Here is a 20,243-nt window from a genome sequence, read left to right on the forward strand (position 1 = left end):
GGGATCAGGCAGAGCAGAGGGATGGTGGTGGGAGAGATGGGATCAGGCAGAGCAGAGAGATGGCGGTGGGAGAGATTAGATGAGGCAGAGCATAGGGATGGCGGTGGGAGGGATTGGATCAGGCAGAGAGATGGCGGTGGGAGGGATGGGATCAGGCAGAGGGATGGCGGTGGGAGAAATGGGATGAGGCAGAGTAGAAGGATGGTGGTGGGAGAGATAGGATCAGGCAGAGGGATGGCGGTGGGAGAGATGGGATCAGGCAGAGGGATGGCGGTGGGAGAAATGGGATGAGGCAGAGTAGAAGGATGGTGGTGGGAGAGATAGGATCAGGCAGAGGGATGGCGGTGGGAGAGATGGGATAAGGCAGAGGGATGGCGGTGGGAGAGATGGGATCAGGCAGAGGGATGGCAGTGGGAGAGATGGGATGAGGCAGAGGGATGGCAGTGGGAGAGATGGGATCAGGCAGAGGGATGGCAGTGGGAGAGATGGGATAAGGCAGAGGGATGGCAGTGGGAGGGATGGGATGAGGCAGAGCAGAGGGATGGTGATGGGAGATATGGGATTAGGCAGAGGGATGGCGGTGGGAGGGATGGGATCAGGCAGAGGCATGGCGGTGGGAGAGATGGGATTAGGCAGAGGGATGGCATTGGGAGAGATGGGATGAGGCAGAGGGATGGCAGTTGGAGAGATGGGATGAGGCAGAGGGATGGCAGGGGGACAGGGGGAGAGATGGGATGAGGCAGAGGGATGGCAGTGTGAGAGATGGGATGAGGCAGAGGGATGGCAGTGGGAGGGATGGGATGAGGCAGAGCAGAGGGATGGTGATGGGAGAGATGGGATGAGGCAGAGGGATGGCGGTGGGAGGGATGGGATCAGGCAGAGGCATGGCGTTTGGAGAGATGGGATGAGGCAGAGGGATGGCAGTGGGAGGGATGGGTTGAGGCAGAGGGGTGGCAGTGGGAGAGATTGGATGAGGCAGAGGGATGGCAGTGGGAGAGATGGGATCAGGCAGAGGCATGGCGGTGGGAGAGATGGGATGAGGCAGAAGGATGGCAGTGGGAGGGATGGGGTGAGGCAGAGGGATGGCAGTGGGAGGGATGGGATCAGGCAGAGGGATGGCGATGGGAGGGATGGGATCAGGCAGAGGGATGGCAGTGCGAGGGATGGGGTGAGGCAGAGGGATGGCGATGGGAGAGATGGGATGAGGCAGAGGGATGGCGGTGGGAGAGATGGGATGGCGGAGGGAGAGATGGGATGAGGCAGAGCAGAGGGATGGCGGTGGGAGAGATGAGATGAGGCAGAGCAGAGGGATGGCGATTGGAGGGATTGGATCAGGCAGAGCAGAGGGATGGCGGTGGGAGAGATGGGATCAGGCAGAGGGATGGCAGTGGGAGAGATGGGATGAGGCAGAGGGATGGCAGTGGGAGAGATGGGATGAGGCAGAGGGATGGCAGTGGGAGGGATGAGATGAGGCAGAGCAGAGGGATGGTGATGGGAGAGATGGGATTAGGCAGAGGGATGGCGGTGGGAGGGATGGGATCAGGCAGAGGCATGGCGGTGGGAGAGATGGGATGAGGCAGAGGTATGGCATTGGGAGAGATGGGATGAGGTAGGGGGATGGCAGTTGGAGAGATGGGATGAGGCAGAGGGATGGCAGGGGGACAGGGGGAGAGATGGGATGATGCATAGGGATGGCAGTGGGAGAGATGGGATGAGGCAGAGGGATGGCAGTGGGAGGGATGGGATGAGGCAGAGCAGAGGGATGGTGATGGGAGAGATGGGATGAGGCAGAGGGATGGCGGTACGAGGGATGGGATCAGGCAGAGGCATGGCGTTTGGAGAGATGGGATGAGGTAGAGGGATGGCAGTGGGAGAGATTGGATGAGGCAGAGGGATGGCAGTGGGAGGGATGGGTTGAGGCAGAAGGATGGCAGTGGGAGGGATGGGGTGAGGCAGAGGGATGGTAGTGGGAGGGATGGGATCAGGCAGAGGGATGGCGATGGGAGGGATGGGATCAGGCAGAGGGATGGCAGTGGAAGGGATGGGGTGAGGCAGATTGATGGCGATGGGAGAGATGGGATGAGGCAGAGGGATGGCGGTGGGAGAGATGGGATGAGGCAGAGGGATGGCGGTGGGAGAGATGGGATGAGGCAGAGCAGAGGGATGGCGGTGGGAGAGATGAGATGAGGCAGAGCAGAGGGATGGCGATTGGAGGGATTGGATCAGGCAGAGCAGAGGGATGGCGGTGGGAGAGATTGGATCAGGCAGAGGGATGGTGGTGGGAGAGATGGGATGAGGCAGAGGGATGGCGGTGGGAGAGATGGGATAAGGCAGAGGGATGGCGGTGGGAGAGATGGGATCAGGCAGAGGGATGGCGGTGGGAGAGATGGGATCAGGCAGAGCAGAGGGATGGCAGTGGGAGGGATTGGATCAGGCAGAGCAGAGAGATGGGGGTGGGAGAGATGGGATGAGGCAGAGGGATGGCAGTGGGAGAGATGGGATGGCTGTGGTAGAGATGGGATGAGGCAGAGGGATGGCGGTGGAAGAGATGGGATCAGGCAGAGCAGAGAGATAGCGGTGGAAGAGGTGAGATGAGGCAGAGCAGAGGGATGGTGGTGGGAGGGATTGGATCAGGCAGAAAGATGGCGGTGGGAGGGATGGGATCAGGCAGAGGGATGGCGGTGGGAGAAATGGGATGAGGCAGAGTAGAGGGATGGTGGTGGGAGAGATAGGATCAGGCAGAGGGATGGCGGTGGGAGAGATGGGATAAGGCAGAGGGATGGTGGTGGGAGAAATGGGATGAGGCAGAGCAGAGGGATGGTGGGGGGAGAGATGGGATGAGGCAGAGCAGAGGGATGGCCGTAGGAGAGATGAGATGAGGCAGAGCAGAGGGATGGCGGTGGGAGGGATTGGATCAGGCAGAGGGATGGCGGTGGGAGAGATGGGATGAGGCAGAGGGATGGCGGTGGGAGAGATGGGATGAGGCAGAGGGATGGTGGTGGGAGAGATGGGATGAGGCAGAGGGAAGGTGGTGGGAGAAATGGGATGAGGCAGAGCAGAGGGATGGGGGTGGGAGAGATGGGATGAGAAAGAGGGATGGCGGTGGGAGAGATGGGATTAGGCAGAGGGATGGCGGTGGGAGAAATTGGATGAGGCAGAGCAGAGGGATGGCGGTGGGAGAGATGGGATCAGGCAGAGGGATGGCAGTGGGAGAGATGGGATAAGGCAGAGGGATGGCGGTGGGAGAGATGGGATCAGGCAGAGGGATGGCAGTGGGAGAGATGGGATGAGGCAGAGGGATGGCAGTGGGAGAGATGGGATCAGGCAGAGGGATGGCAGTGGGAGAGATGGGATAAGGCAGAGGGATGGCAGTGGGAGGGATGGGATGAGGCAGAGCAGAGGGATGGTGATGGGAGAGATGGGATTAGGCAGAGGGATGGCGGTGGGAGGGATGGGATCAGGCAGAGGCATGGCGGTGGGAGAGATGGGATTAGGCAGAGGGATGGCATTGGGAGAGATGGGATGAGGCAGAGGGATGGCAGGGGGACAGGGGGAGAGATGGGATGAGGCAGAGGGATGGCAGTGTGAGAGATGGGATGAGGCAGAGGGATGGCAGTGGGAGGGATGGGATGAGGCAGAGCAGAGGGATGGTGATGGGAGAGATGGGATGAGGCAGAGGGATGGCGGTGGGAGGGATGGGATCAGGCAGAGGCATGGCGTTTGGAGAGATGGGATGAGGTAGAGGGATGGCAGTGGGAGGGATGGGTTGAGGCAGAGGGGTGGCAGTGGGAGAGATTGGATGAGGCAGAGGGATGGCAGTGGGAGAGATGGGATCAGGCAGAGGCATGGCGGTGGGAGAGATGGGATGAGGCAGAAGGATGGCAGTGGGAGGGATGGGGTGAGGCAGAGGGATGGCAGTGGGAGGGATGGGATCAGGCAGAGGGATGGCGATGGGAGGGATGGGATCAGGCAGAGGGATGGCAGTGCGAGGGATGGGGTGAGGCAGAGGGATGGCGATGGGAGAGATGGGATGAGGCAGAGGGATGGCGGTGGGAGAGATGGGATGGCGGTGGGAGAGATGGGATGAGGCAAAGCAGAGGGATGGCGGTGGGAGAGATGAGATGAGGCAGAGCAGAGGGATGGCGATTGGAGGGATTGGATCAGGCAGAGCAGAGGGATGGCGGTGGGAGAGATGGGATCAGGCAGAGGGATGGCAGTGGGAGAGATGAGGCAGAGGGATGGCAGTGGGAGAGATGGGATGAGGCAGAGGGATGGCAGTGGGAGGGATGAGATGAGGCAGAGCAGAGGGATGGTGATGGGAGAGATGGGATTAGGCAGAGGGATGGCGGTGGAAGGGATGGGATCAGGCAGAGGCATGGCGGTGGGAGAGATGGGATGAGGCAGAGGTATGGCATTGGGAGAGATGGGATGAGGCAGAGGGATGGCAGTTGGAGAGATGGGATGAGGCAGAGGGATGGCAGGGGGACAGGGGAGAGATGGGATGAGGCATAGGGATGGCAGTGGGAGAGATGGGATGAGGCAGAGGGATGGCAGTGGGAGGGATGGGATGAGGCAGAGCAGAGGGATGGTGATGGGAGAGATGGGATGAGGCAGAGGGATGGCGGTGGGAGGGATGGGATCAGGCAGAGGCATGGCGTTTGGAGAGATGGGATGAGGTAGAGGGATGGCAGTGGGAGGGATGGGTTGAGGCAGAGGGGTGGCAGTGGGAGAGATTGGATGAGGCAGAGGGATGGCAGTGGGAGAGATGGGATGAGGCAGAGGGATGGTGGTGGGAGAGATGGGATGAGGCAGAGGGAAGGTGGTGGGAGAAATGGGATGAGGCAGAGCAGAGGGATGGGGGTGGGAGAGATGGGATGAGACAGAGGGATGGCGGTGGGAGAGATGGGATTAGGCAGAGGGATGGCGGTGGGAGAAATTGGATGAGGCAGAGCAGAGGGATGGCGGTGGGAGAGATGGGATCAGGCAGAGGGATGGCAGTGGGAGAGATGGGATAAGGCAGAGGGATGGCGGTGGGAGAGATGGGATCAGGCAGAGGGATGGCGGTGGGAGAGATGGGATCAGGCAGAGCAGAGGGATGGCAGTGGGAGGGATTGGATCAGGCAGAGCAGAGAGATGGGGGTGGGAGAGATGGGATGAGGCAGAGGGATGGCAGTGGGAGAGATGGGATGGCGGTGGGAGAGATGGGATGAGGCAGAGGGATGGCGGTGGAAGAGATGGGATCAGGCAGAGCAGAGAGATGGCGGTGGGAGAGATGAGATGAGGCAGAGCAGAGGGATGGTGGTGGGAGGGATTGGATCAGGCAGAGAGATGGCGGTTGGAGAGATGGGATGAGGCAGAGTTATGGCGGTGGGAGAGATGGGATAAGGCAGAGGGATGGCGGTGGGAGAGATGGGATCAGGCAGAGGGATAGCGGTGGGAGAGATGGGATCAGGCAGAGCAGAGGGATGTCAGTGGGAGGGATGGGATCAGGCAGAGAAGAGGGATGGCGGTGGGAGAGATGGGATCAGGCAGAGCAGAGAGATGGCGGTGGGAGAGATTAGATGAGGCAGAGCATAGGGATGGCGGTGGGAGGGATTGGATCAGGCAGAGAGATGGCGGTGGGAGGGATGGGATCAGGCAGAGGGATGGCGGTGGGAGAAATGGGATGAGGCAGAGTAGAAGGATGGTGGTGGGAGAGATAGGATCAGGCAGAGGGATGGCGGTGGGAGAGATGGGATAAGGCAGAGGGATGGCGGTGGGAGAAATGGGATGAGGCAGAGCAGAGGGATGGCGGGGGGAGAGATGGGATGAGGCAGAGCAGAGGGATGGCGGTAGGAGAGATGAGATGAGGCAGAGCAGAGGGATGGCGGTGGGAGGGATTGGATCAGGCAGAGGGATGGCGGTGGGAGAGATGGGATGAGGCAGAGGGATGGCGGTGGGAGAGATGGGATGAGGCAGAGGGATGGTGGTGGGAGAGATGGGATGAGGCAGAGGGAAGGTGGTGGGAGAAATGGGATGAGGCAGAGCAGAGGGATGGCAGTGGGAGAGATGGGATGAGGCAGAGGGATGGCGGTGGGAGAGATGGGATTAGGCAGAGGGATGGCGGTGGGAGAAATTGGATGAGGCAGAGCAGAGGGATGGCGGTGGGAGAGATGGGATCAGGCAGAGGGATGGCAGTGGGAGAGATGGGATCAGGCAGAGGGATGGCGGTGGGAGAGATGGGATCAGGCAGAGGGATGGCAGTGGGAGAGATGGGATGAGGCAGCGGGATGGCAGTGGGAGAGATGGGATGAGGCAGAGGGATGGCAGTGGGAGGGATGGGATAAGACAGAGCAGAGGGATGGTGATGGGAGAGATGGGATTAGGCAGAGGGATGGCGGTGGGAGGGATGGGATCAGGCAGAGGCATGGCGGTGGGAGAGATGGGATGAGGCAGAGGGATGGCATTGGGAGAGATGGGATGAGGCAGAGGGATGGCAGTTGGAGAGATGGGATGAGGCAGAGGGATGGCAGGGGGACAGGGGGAGAGATGGGATGAGGCAGAGGGATGGCAGTGGGAGAGATGGGATGAGGCAGAGGGATGGCAGTGGGAGGGATGGGATGAGGCAGAGCAGAGGGATGGTGATGGGAGAGATGGGATGAGGCAGTGGGACGGCGGTGGGAGGGATGGGATCAGGCAGAGGCATGGTGGTGGGAGAGATGGGATGAGGCAGAAGGATGGCAGTGGGAGGGATGGGGTGAGGCAGAGGGATGGCAGTGGGAGGGATGGGGTGAGGCAGAGGGATGGCAGTGGGAGGGATGGGATCAGGCAGAGGGATGGCGATGGGAGGGATGGGATCAGGCAGAGGGATGGCAGTGGGAGGGATGGGGTGAGGCAGAGGGATGGCGATAGGAGAGATGGGATGAGGCAGAGGGATGGCGGTGGGAGAGATGGGATGAGGCAGAGGGATGGCGGTGGGAGGGATGGGATCAGACAGAAGGATGGCAGTGGGAGGGTTGGGATCAGGCAGAGGGATGGCGGTGGGAAAGATGGGATGAGGCAGAGGGATGGCGGTGGGAGAGATGGGATGAGGCAGAGGGATGGCAGTGGGAGGGATGGGATCAGGCAGATGGATGGTGGTTGGAGAGATGGGAAAAGGCAGATTGATGGCGAGGGGAGGAATGGGATGAGGCAGAGAGATGGCAGTGGGAGGGATGGGATCAGGCAGAGGAATGGTGGTGGGAGAGATGGGATCAGGCAGAGGGATGTGTTGTGCCCTTTCCTTACCTTGCAGCAGCGCAGGCCTTGGCTTGGGTGGTGTAATGTTGTTTTCTGTGGTGCGGCTGCGTTGCAGAGACACTGTTCCCGCTTCTTCCCGACAAGCAGAAGGGGTCCCCTCTAGCTCCACCCCCTTCACAGTGAGTCACCTGATCCCTTCGCTCCACGGTCCACCCCTCCTGAGTTACGCTGGATGGCTGCTGCAAAGCCGGCTGCAGTGAGAGGCGCTGGGCTAAGCATCAGCCCAGCTGCCAGCCCAATGCCTTAGGAGTGGGGAGTGGCAGGGAGTTGGGGACATACCCGGGTGGCCAGAAGTATGCGGCCGGTAACTAATGCAGCCCTCTCTGCGGAATCGGCTGCGGAGAGGCCAGCGGCAACTGGCATTGGAGGGAGTCGTGACACACTGTACTGTAGTCCCATCATGCGCCCGGAGTGGAGGCCTCGGCCCATCGGGCATATGCCCGGTCTGCCCTATGGCCGGTCCGGGCCTGACTAGAAGAAATGAAAAACATCTATCGTGATATAAATAAGGATGACAGATTCTCTTTATGGAGAGATCCCAAATTTCTTCTTTACCTTTAAAAGCAAAATATAAAAAAAAATATATATTTGCTTTTTTTATTTTTTAAAAATGTGTTTACTTCTGCCTTATATCGGAAGTGATGTCATGATGTGGCTCCGGTCCTCCAAGGTCATAGAGGTGAGCAGAGATGATCCAGTCTCTCATTGCCTCTGTGAGCAGCCGGACGCACCATTGGATTGTTTCTTGGGCGCGCCGGTGAAAATGGTGAGGCAAGCGGCAGAACGGGGGGGCACATAAAAAACCTTTTATATCATTCCACTTTTCCTTTTGGGTGGAGACACTTCATTCTTTACAAGTTTAGTTTTCATTTTCCTAGCCTTACGATATATGAATTGTGGTTGGGAGGGAATGAGAGGTCCCAAATCCCTTTCACCTCCTCCAGTCCCGGCCTTTTCTGGAACTTTTTATTCACATATAAAAATCAGGATTTTGTTCTAGAAAATTACTTAGAACCCCCAAACATTTTATATTTGTTTTTAAAGCAGAGGCCCTAGAGAATAAATTGGTGGGTTTTGCAATTTTGGGAGGGGGGTCACGTTGTTGTTGTTTTTTTTTTATATAATATTTAATGCCATTCCTAACAAAGAAAATGAATGCTGAAGATATGAAACAAATTTTAGAATTAATTTTGTATCTTCAACATTTGTTTTGTATGTCTACTAATCACAATAGATTGTTAAGGACCGGTCGGCCGTGGGGGGTCCTTAACAACCATGACTCACCTCCTGACAGCAGAATGTAAACAAAACAATTGCTAACATTAGAAAAAAAAACTGCATAGGGGCTCCCCATTTTGGTTTTGAGGGGAAGCCCATGCCAAAATTTAAACAAAATATGGCATGGGGTCCCCCCAAAATACATACCAGCCCCTTATCTGAGCATGCAGGCCAGGAAAGGGGGGGGGGTGAGTGATCGCCCCTCTCCTAAATTATACCAGGCCAACATGGGGGAATACTTTTGAGCAAGGGGGTTCCCCCCAAAGCACCATGTCCCCATTCTGATGGGGACAAGGGCCTCTTTTCCACAACCCTGGACCAGTGGTTGTGGAGGTCTGCAGGGGGGGGGGACTTATCAGAATCTGGAAGCCCCTTTTAACAAGGGGACAATGTGGCAGTAGGTCTCAGCTGCAGGAACATTTGTGCCAATTGGTTCATCTTGCCTTATTTTACCTCCCACTCAGCTCCCATTGCTCTCCTTCCCAACCTCTCAGTTCATTAACCACTTACCCACGTGGCACCTAAACCCCCTTCCTAACCAGACCAATTTTCAGCTTTCAGCGCTCTCACAATTTGAATGACAATTACTCAGTCATGCAACGCTGTACCCATATGACATTTTTGTCCTTTTTTTCACACAAACGGAGCTATCTTTTGGGGGTATTTAATCATCATTGGGTTTTTTATAATTTGCATTATAAATGAAAAAAGACTAAAATTTTTTTAAACAAATGCATTTTTCTTTGTTTCGGTTTTAAAATTTTGCAAATTTAGTCATTTTTATTCATAAATGTAGGCCAAAAATTATACTGCTACATATCGATGGTAAAAATAACCCAAATAATTATATATTATTTGGTCTTTGTGAAGGTTATAGAGTCTACAAGCTATGGTGCCAATGATTGAAAATTAATCACACCTGATGCACTGACGGGCTCATTTCTTGGGGTCTTAACAAGCCAGGAAAGTACAAATACCCCACAAATTACCCCTTTTTGGAAAGTATACATTCCAAGGTATTTAGTAAGAGGCATGGTGAGTTTTTTGAAGTTGTAATTTTTTCCCACAATTCTTTGCAAAATGAAGAGTGTCCCCCCCCCCAAAAAAAATGATCATATTACGAAGTTATTTCTCACACACTGTATAGGCATACTTGGAACTACACCCCAAAATACATCCTGCTACTCCTCCTGAGTATGGCCATACCACATGTGTGAGACTTTTCCACAGAGGCCCAATATCAAAGTAGCACCTGCTGGCGTTCTAGGAGCAAAAATTACATATCATTTCTGACAACCCATCACACTTTTGAAAGCCCTGGAGCACCAGGAAAATGTGGAAAGAAAATGAAAACTCAATTCCTTTTTACACAAAGTTGTCCATTTATAACTGATACATAGCATGTACATAGCAAAAATGACCCCCAAAATATATTCTGCAACTCCTCCTGAGTATGGCGATACCCCATGTGTGACACTTTTCCACAGCCTGGCCACATACAGAGTAGTGATGTACCGAACGGTTCGCAGGCGGACAGTTCCCGGCGAACTTAGCATGTTCGCGTTCGCCGCTGCGGGCGAACATATGCAATGTTCGGTCCGCCTCCTATACATCATCATTGAGGCAAACTTTGACCCTGAACCTCACAGTCAGCAGACACATTCCAGGCCAATCAGCATACCTCCCTCCCACACCCTCCCACCTCCTATAAATAAGCAAGGGCAGCATCCATCTTAGATAATTTCTGAAGCAGTGTGTTACTGAGAGCAGGGAAAGTGCTGCTGCTGCTGCTGTTATAGCTAGGGACAGTTAGTCAGTGTTCCCGGTCTTGTTGTTAGCCAGTGTTCTTGGTACACTGCTGCTGTAAGGACAGCACCCCAAAAAGCCCTTCCTAGGGCTGGTATTTGAGTTTTTTTTGGATATATATATATATATATATTGTGACGGTATGCGAGGTGAGATAGTGGATAATCGCTATATTTCACCTCGCATACGTTCTGTGGTGAGAGACTGAACCGGTTTTTCCAGCCTCTGTGACAGGCTAGGTTCCGGTCCGGAGATTGTGAGTTACCTGAGTCTATGCTCAGGTGGACTTTAAATTAACAGGAAAAGAGCACAGAAATGCTCCGGCCTGCCTGAGACTCAGAAGGGAATCTGAGAGAGGAGCTGTGTGTGGACTTTCAAAAGAACAGGTTTGCTTTACTATGTGTTTTTGTGGGTGATGGGGACCAGCCCCACACTGTATAGTGAGGATAACCGTTGTTTAGTTTAGTGCCGGACGGCAAGGATTTATTTTATTGTTTTGTTGTTTTTGTATCTTTGCAAACCTCTGCTGAAATAAAGCTGGCAATCCACCAGACTTTAAAGAAACTACCTGCGTGCTGGCCTTAAGTTCCTGTGAAAGGTGATCCCTGTGAGCTAATCTCCCACAATATATATATATATATATATATATATATATATATATATATATATATATATATTGTCCCCAAAAAGCCCTTTTGAGGGCTGGTATTTGTGTAATTTTTTTTGTTCTGTGATATATTGTCCCCAAAAGCCTTTTGAGGGCTGGTATTTGAGTATTTTTTATATATATATATATATATATATATATATATATATAGTGCACTGCAGTTACCTGCCCGCTGTGTGTGAGAGGACACAGACCCACCACAGACTGTACTGTGTGCACACCACACTCATTTCGGGTGGCACAGGCACAGTACCTGGCATTTTAAAAAATATATATTTTTTTTCCTCTGTCATAATTGCAGTGAGTGCTGTGTCAGGTCCACAGAGTGTACTGTACCCACTGCAGTGCACTGCCCACCACTGATATATATACGGTGGCACAGCATCTTGTTGCAAATTGAAAAAAAAAAAATTTTTTATTATTGCAGTTGCCTGGGCTGCCAGTGACTGTCAGGTCCACAGATTGTACTGTGCCCACTGCAGTGCCACTGCGTGCCCACCCACCACTGATATATATATATATATATACGGTGGCACAGCAGCTTGCAAATTAAAAATATATATATATTTTTATAATTGCAGTTGCCTGGGTGCCAGTGACTGTCAGGTCCACAGAGTGTACTGTGCCCACTGCAGTGCCACTGTGTGCTCACCCACCACTGATATATACGGTGCCACAGCAGCTTGCAAATTAAATATGTATATATATATTTTTTTATAATTGCAGTTGCCTGGGCTGCCAGTGTGACTGTCAGGTCCACAGAGTGTACTGTGCCCACTGCAGTGCCACTGCGTGCCCACCCACCACTGATATATACGGTGGCACAGCAGCTTGCAAATTAAATATATATATATATATTTTTTTATAATTGCAGTTGCCTGAGCTGCCAGTGACTGTCAGGTCCACAGAGTGTACTGTATCCACTGCCCAACACTCCTATAGGGTGGCACAGCACCTTGCACTCATAGTACAACACATTAAAAAAAAATGACAGGCAGAGGCAGGCCACCCTGCAAGGGCCGTCGTGGTCGTGGTGCTGTGATTTCCTTTGGCCCTAGAATAATGCCCAGTATTCAGAGGCCACAGACCCTGAACTCAAAAAATTCTGAGGACATAGTTGACTGGCTTACACAGGACACCCAATCGTCTACAGCTTCCGCTCGGAACCTTAATGCACCATCCTCCTCCAGCTCAACTTCGGGCACCTCTCAAGTTACCTCTCGCCCGCCCGCCGGCACCACCACCAACACTAGCACCACAGCCGCTTCACTTGATCTGTCAGAGGAGTTATTTACACATCAGTTGGAAGAAATAAGTGATGCACAACCATTAGTGCCAGAGGATGTAGATAACGGGGATATGTCTCAGTCAGGCAGCATTATACACATGGACGTACATTGTGATGATGATGTTGTACCTGCTGCTGCTGCCTCTGCTGAGTTGTCAAGTGAAGCGGCTGATGATGACGATGTGTCCATGGATGTCACCTGGGTGCCTGCTCGAAGAAGAGCAGAAGAAGAGGGGGAAAGTTCAGATGGGGAGACAGAGTAGGAGGAGACGACGAGTTGGAAGCAGGGGGAGGTCATCGCAAGGAGCTAGTGGCACAGTCAGACAGCATGTAGATTCGGCACCCGGGGTCAGCCAGACAGCACGCCATTCAACGCAAGCTGTTGCCACCACCAGAATGCCATCATTGCAAAGCTCAGCAGTGTGGCATTTTTTTTGTGTGTCTGCCTCTGATATCAGCGATGCCCTTTGTAACCTGTGCCAAAAGAAACTGAGTCGTGGGAAGTCCAACACCCAGGTACAACACCCAGGTACAACTGCTTTGCGAAGGCACATGATCTCACATCACAAACGCCTGAGTAAAAGCAGCACACAAACTCAAAGCCACCATCCTCCTCCTGGTCCAGCATCTTCAGCCACGTCAACCACTGCTGTCCTCCTTGCCCCCTATCAACAACCCGCCCCTCCGCCTCTCACCTTCAGCAGTTCCTGCTCACCTGCCCACAGTCAGGTGTCTGTCAAGGAAATGTTTGAGCGTAAGAAGCCAATCTCACAGAGTCACCCCCTTGCCCGGCGTCTGACAGCTGGCTTGTCGGAACTCTTAGCCCGCCAGCTTTTACCATACAAGCTGGTGGAGTCTGAGGCCTTCAAAAAATTTGTCGCTATTGGGACACCGCAGTGGAAGGTACCCGGCCGAAAATTATTTTTCACAAAAGGCAATCCCCAACCTGTACTCTATTGTGGAAAAGGAAGTCATGTCATGTCTGGCACACAGTGTTGGGGCAAGGGTCCATCTGACCACTGATAGCTGGTCTGCAAAGCACGGTCAGGGCAGGTATATCACTTACACTGCGCATTGGGTAAACCTGCTGGCGGCTGCCAAGCATGGAATGCATGGCTCTGCTGCAGAGGAGTTGCTGACACCGCCACGACTTGCAGGCAGGCCTGCTGCCACCTCCTCTACTCCATCCTCTTTGCTAACCTCCTCGGCTGAGTCCTCTTCTGCTGTTGCATCTTGCTCCACACCAACTGCACCCCCCCAGCTCTCCAGGGGCTATTCCACATGCCGGATACAACAGTGTCACGCTGTCTTAGGGTTGACTTGCCTGAAAGCAGAGAGTCACACCGGACCAGCACTACTGTCCGCCCTGAACGCACAGGTGGATCAGTGGCTGACCCCGCACCAACTGGAGATCGGCAAAGTGGTGTGTGACAATGGAAGCAATTTGTTGGCAGCATTGAATTTGGGCAAGTTGACACATGTGCCGTGCATGGCACATGTGTTGAATCTGATTGTAAAACGCTTTGTGCAGAAGTACCCAGGCTTACAGGACGTCATCAAGCAGGCCAGGAAGGTGTGTGGCCATTTCAGGCGTTCCTACATGGCCATGGCACACTTTTCAGATATTCAGCGGCGAAACAACATGCCTGTAAGGCGCTTGATTTGCGACAGCCCGACACGTTGGAATTCAACGCTGCTAATGTTCGACCGCCTGCTCCAACAAGAAAAAGCGGTCAACGAGTATTTGTATGACCGGGGTGCTAGGACAGCCTCTGCAGGGCTGGGTATTTTTTTGCCACGTTACTGGACGCTCATGCGCAATGCCTGTAGGCTCATGCGTCCTTTTGAGGAGGTGACAAAGCTAGTCAGTCGCACCAGAGGCACCATCAACGACATCATCCCATATGTTTTCTTCCTGGAGCGTGCCCTGCGAAGAGTGCTGGATCAGGCCGTAGATGAGCGTGAAGAGGAATAGTTGTGGTCACCATCACCACCACCAGAAACAGCCTTACCATCGCTTGCTGGACCTGCGGCAACACTGGAAGAGGAGTCTGAGGAAGAGGAGTCAGAGGAGGAATGTGGCTTTGAGGAGGAGGAACACCAACCACAGCAGGCATCCCAGGGTGCTCGTTGTCACCTATCTGGTACCCGTGGTGTTGTACGTGGCTGGGGGGAAGAACACACCTTCAATGACATCAGTGAGGACGAGGAATTGGACATGAGTAGCTCGGCATCCAACCTTGTGCAAATGGGGTCTTTCATGCTGTCATGCCTATTGAGGAACCCTCCTATAAAAAGGCTGAAGGAGAACGACTTGTACTGGGTGGCCACGCTACTAGACCCCCGGTATAAGCAGAAAGTCTCTGATATGTTACCTAATTACCGGCAGTCGCAAAGGATGCAGCAGCTACAAAATAAGTTGAAAAGTATGCTTTACACAGCATATAAGGGTGATGTCACAGCACAACGGGAATCCAACAGGGGAAGAGGTGAAAGTAATCCTCCTCCTACCACCACAACCACGCCGGCAAGGACAGGACGCTTTACAGACGTCTTGTTGATGGGGGACATGCGGAGCTTTTTTAGTCCTACGCATCGCCACAGCCCTTCGGGGTCCACCCTCAGAGAACGACTCGACCGACAGGTAGCAGACTACCTTGCCTTAACTGCAGATATCGACACTCTGAGGAGCGATGAACCCCTTGACTACTGGGTGTGCAGGCTTGACCTGTGGCCTGAGCTATCCCAATTTGCCATTGAACTTCTGGCCTGCCCCGTTTCAAGTGTCCTGTCAGAAAGGACCTTCAGCGCAGCAGGAGGTATTGTCACTGAGAAGAGAAGTCGCCTAGGTCAAAAAAGTCTCGATTACCTCACCTTTTATTAAGATGAATGAGGCATGGATCCCGAAGGGACTGACAGTGGGGGATGCATTTGACTAAAAAAGGCCTGATGAGATGCCTTGGGCTAAAAATGGTCCACACGCTGCTGTATTTAATCTCTGCATGCCGGATGACTTACGTGACGTCTCCGCCACCAACTACGGTTCAAGCCGCAATTTTTTAGTGTACTTTCTGCCTTGAAAACCTCAATTTTTCCGGCCGCTGCTACAGCAGCGGCAGCAACAATACCTAGTTTTTCAAGCATGTGTACATGCCTAAGTTTTCTGGCCTCTGGTGCTACACTGTGGCTGCAAAAAAACAAAAAAAAAGGCACATACATGTGTCAATTCCACTTCGTGATCGTTACCTTGTTGTGGTGAAGGGGCTTGCGTATCACAATGAAGCAATCACCTCTAGGAGTGTGTTGGCACACCCCAGATGATAAGGTCATTGTGAACAGACCAAAAGCGATCCGCGGGATAATTTTTCATAGAAAAAAATTAATTTTCTTTAATTTAAAAAAAGAGGACAGCCTCTGCGGAGCTGGGTATTTGTTGGCCGCGTTACTGAATGCTCATGCACAATGGCTGTAGGCTCATGCGTCCTTTTGCGGAGGTGACAAACCTGGTCAGTCAAACCCAAGGCAACATCATCGACCTCATCCCATATGCATTTTTTCTGGAACGTGCCCTGCGAAGAGTATTGGATCAGGCCGTAGATGAGCATTAAGAGGAAGAGTTGTGGTCCCCATCACCACCAGAAGCAGCCTTGTCGTTGTCGATTGCTGGACCTGTGGCAATGCAGAGAGAGTCTGAAGAAGAGAAGTCAGAGGAGGTGTAAGACCAACCACAGCAGGCATCCCAGGGGGCTTGTTGTCACCTTTCGGGGACCCTTGGTGTTGTACGTGGCTGGCTGGGTGGAGGAAGAGACCTTCAATGATGTCAGTGAGGACAAGGAACGGACATGGATAGCTTGGTATCCAACCTTGGGGGAGTTTGCAGTTGTGCAAATGGACGGACTGACTGACTGACTGTTAAACGGGGAGTTTGGTCTGTCAGAGTTTGGTCTGTCACTAAATGCGGGCGTAACCCTTACACTACTTGATCGATACAAAATCATACCTGATCGTATTCACACACTGGATGTTTTTAAAGCACGTTATTCCAAACAATTTAGGAATGTTAGGTGATTTATGCCCTTTATGGATTAAAACCCGACTCTGCGTCAACTACGTAATTTTCCATGGGAGTTTTGCCATGGATCCCCCTCCGGCATGCCACAGTCCAGGTGTTAGTCCCCTTGAAACAACTTTTCCATCACTATTGTGGCCAGAAAGAGTCCCTGTGGGTTTAAAATTCGCCTGCCTATTGAACTCTATGGCAGTTCGCCCGGTTCGCGAACATTCGCCGATGTTCGCCGTTCACGAACGGCAAATTTTAGGTTTGCGACATCACTAATACAGAGGCCCAACATGCAAGGAGCACCGTCATTTCCTGATTACCCATTACAATTTTGTGAGACACTGTAGGGCAATGATAAGCACTGTAGTGGCACTGATGTGGCACGGATGAGCACTAATGTGACACAGATGAGCACTGATGTGGTACGGATGTGGCACGGATAAGCACTGCGGTTGCATAAATGTGGCATGGATGAGCACTAATGTGGCATAAATGTGGCACGGATGAGCACTGAGGTTGCATAGATGTGGCATGGATGAGCATTGATGTGGCATGGATGTGGCACGGATAAACACTGATGTGGCATGGATGAGCACTGACTTGGCATGGATGAGAACTGATGTGGCACGGATGAGCACTGATGTGGCATGGATGAGCACTGATGTGACATGGATGTGGCATGGATGTAATACGGATCAGCACTGATGTGGCACAGATGAGCATTGATGTGGTACGAATGAGCACTGACGTGGCATGGGTGGGCACAGATGAAGCATGAATGTGGCACGGAGGAACACTGATGTGGCATGGATGTGGCACAAGTGAGCACGGATGTGGCACAAGTGAGCATGGATGTGGCACGGATGAGCACTGATGTGGCATGGATGAGCACTGACGTGGCACATATGAACACTGATGTGGTACAAGTGAGCACAGATGTGGCACGGATGAGCACTGATGTGGCACGGATGAGCACTGATGTGGCACAGATGAGCACTGAGGTGGCACAGATGAGCACTGAGGTGGCATAGATGAGGCATGGATGGGCATGACTGAGGTATGATTAAAGCATGACTAAGGTATGATTGAGGAATGTAGGAGGCAGAGGATGAGCGGTGCTGCAGCCTTCCTCCTCTCTTCACACATTGTAGCGATTGCTGTGTACAGGGTCAAGGAGAGGAGAGACCTGAAAGGGACATGCGCAGGTTTGTTGACAACTGATCGCTCCGTCATTGGACAGAGCCATCATGTGGTAAAGGGTCGCTGTCATTGGCCCTTTACCACGATTTGTGATGCGCCGTGATGAAAGATACGTCGTGTTGCGGGGGCGCGCGGAAAGTGATTCTGGGAGGACGTCATTGTACCATCATTCGGCTATGGCCTGGTCGGCAAGTGCGTAATTGCTGTGGATCCTGTTGCAGCCAATGACTGACACTGTGCTGAAATAGCTCAGCTGACTCCTCCATGCCAATTGGTGGGGCAATGACAGGAGTATCTGTGGATGAGAAGGAAGAACATGGAGCTTTAGCAGCTACTGATGACTTCAAGCGTTTCTGCTCCTGGGAGACAGAGGAGGAGGAGGAGGAGGATGATAAAGACTTGGTTAGACACTCCACCACCTTCTCTTCATCTCTGGGTGTATAACTGGCTTACTGCTGGAAAAGAAAGGTCCATGTACCCTACATCTAGATGCTGCACCCCTGATGTGGTCTGTGGATATGAATGCTGGAAGAAAGGCATGCCATGCCACTCCACAATTAATAAATAGATTTTTATCATTGTAAATGTACACAATCATGGGGCTTGTCTTATTCTGACATCAAAAGGTTAAATAACAAATCAACAGAGAGCTGAGCTCAGCCTCGCCCTGTGCTGACGAGTTGTAATGAGCTCAGTTGTATTTCTAGCTCCAGACTTTCACTTTCATTTCTGCTGTCAGCGATGGCGTTTGCAGATCTGAGAGCTGAGCTTGAATGTTCCGTCTGTCTGAACATTTATACAGATCCTGTAACCCTGAGATGTGGTCACAACTTCTGCCGGGTCTGTATTGATGGTGTGCTGGATACACAGGGGGGGTCTGGAAGATATTCCTGTCCTGAATGCAGAAAGAAGTTTGCGGATCGTCCTGCGCTGCAGAAGAACATGAAACTACGTAACATAGCAGAGACTTTCCTGTCTGCTCAGCCAGGTCAGGAGAAAACTGGGGTCTTCTGTACTTACTGTGTGGACTCTCCATTACCTGCTGTTAGATCCTGTCTACACTGTGAGGCCTATTTGTGTGATAAACACCTGAGAGTCCACAAAAAGTCCCCAGAACACATCTTATGTGACCCCACCTTGTCCATGGAGAGCAGGAAATGCTCCTTCCATAAGAAGATCCTGGAGTATTACTGCACGGAGGATGAGACCTGTATATGTGTGTATTGTGCGATTGGAGAACATACAGGACATAAGATGGAGTCACTGAATGAGGCTTCTGAGAAGAAGAAGGTGACACTGAGGAATGTTCTTCAGAAACTTCTGACAAAGAGAGAGGAGACGGAGGAAAGAGTCCAGAGTTTGCAGGAACACAGGAGGAAAGTAGAAGAAGCAGCAGCTGGTGACACCGAGAGAGTCACTGCCCTGTTTAGAGATCTCAGGAGACGTCTGGAGGACCTGGAGAAGAGAGTGCTGAGGGAGATCTCCGGGCGGGCAGAGCGGATCTCCATCTCCATCCGGGATCTGGAAATAAAGAAGGAGGAGCTGTCCAGGAAGATGGTGGACATTGAGGAGCTGTGTAACATGACGGATCCACTGACTGTCTTACAGGAATCAGACACAGGTGACTTGTGTGATACTGAGGATGGAGATAATGAGGACAGAGAGAGACATGAGGAACTCCTCCATGATGGAGGGGGTCTGGGTGTGGCGGGGGTCTTACACACAGGTTTATCTGATATAATAAAAGGGGTAAATGTATACTTCTATATACAGGGAGCTGCAGACATATTACTGGATAGAAACACCGCTCATAATTATCTACAGATATCAGATGACAGGAAAACTGTATCCTGGTCAGATAGGAACCAGAATCGCCTAGAAACATCAGAGAGATTCCAGTATTGGTCTCAGGTGATGAGCAGTCAGAGTTTCTCCTCAGGGAGACATTACTGGGATGTGGATGTCGGGGGATCAGAGTACTGGATAGTCGGGATGTGTTACCCTAGTATAGACAGGAGAGGGGAGGAGTCATGGATTGGATGGAATAAGAAGTCCTGGGGATTGGGCAGGTATAATAATCAGTATTGGGCGATACATGATAGGAAAGAGACCCCCTTACCCACCAATCTCTCCAGTAACAGAGTCAGGATAGATCTGGATTATGAGGCCGGGCGGATCTCCTTTTATGATCTGTGTGACCCGATGCGACACCTCCACACCTTCACCACCACCTTCACTGAGCCCCTCCATGCTGGGTTATATGTACGGGAAGGTTGTATAAAGATATGTGGGGGGAGGCGGGAGATGGGAGAACTCCGCCCACAGTCTGGTGACATCACAGGGATGGGTGGTGGGATTGGTTTATTGATCAGCCAATGATTGGAGGAAGTGGTGACTCCTGGGAGAAGTATGAGGACTGCAATTTCAGGCCTCCTTCTGAAAATGCTAGTTCCCTGGCTATGTGTAATGTAAGAACATATAAATTGATAGTAAAGAGAAAATAAAAAATGACAGATATGATGGCGTCTGTCACTGACATGAACACCGCAGGCTTTGTTTTTCCGAGTCCCCCTGTAACTTCCTTCTTTTACCTGTTGGTTCTGCTGTTATTTCCCAACTTCCTATAACAGAACAATCTGTCCAGCAGAAGTGGCAGTTAGAGGATT

The 20,243-nt window shown here is 52.3% G+C and overlaps 1 protein-coding gene across 1 annotated transcript in view; it reads left to right on the forward strand.

Moving 5' to 3' along the window:
- The window catches only part of LOC309553103 (uncharacterized protein), a gene marked incomplete at both ends in the record, with an annotated part of 128,987 nt that extends 109,031 nt beyond the window's left edge, over window positions 1-19,956 (forward strand). Inside the window, one exon of the mRNA XM_082254000.1 lies at window positions 18,285-19,956. Within this exon, the coding sequence (XP_082110126.1) occupies window positions 18,285-19,956 (1,672 nt within the window). The remainder of the gene's footprint in view (window positions 1-18,284) is intronic.
- Window positions 19,957-20,243: the final 287 nt, after the last annotated feature.

Source organism: Pelophylax lessonae, assembly GCF_965119305.1.
Source record: "Pelophylax lessonae genome assembly, chromosome: 4".
In the NCBI taxonomy this organism is placed as follows: domain Eukaryota; kingdom Metazoa; phylum Chordata; class Amphibia; order Anura; family Ranidae; genus Pelophylax; species Pelophylax lessonae.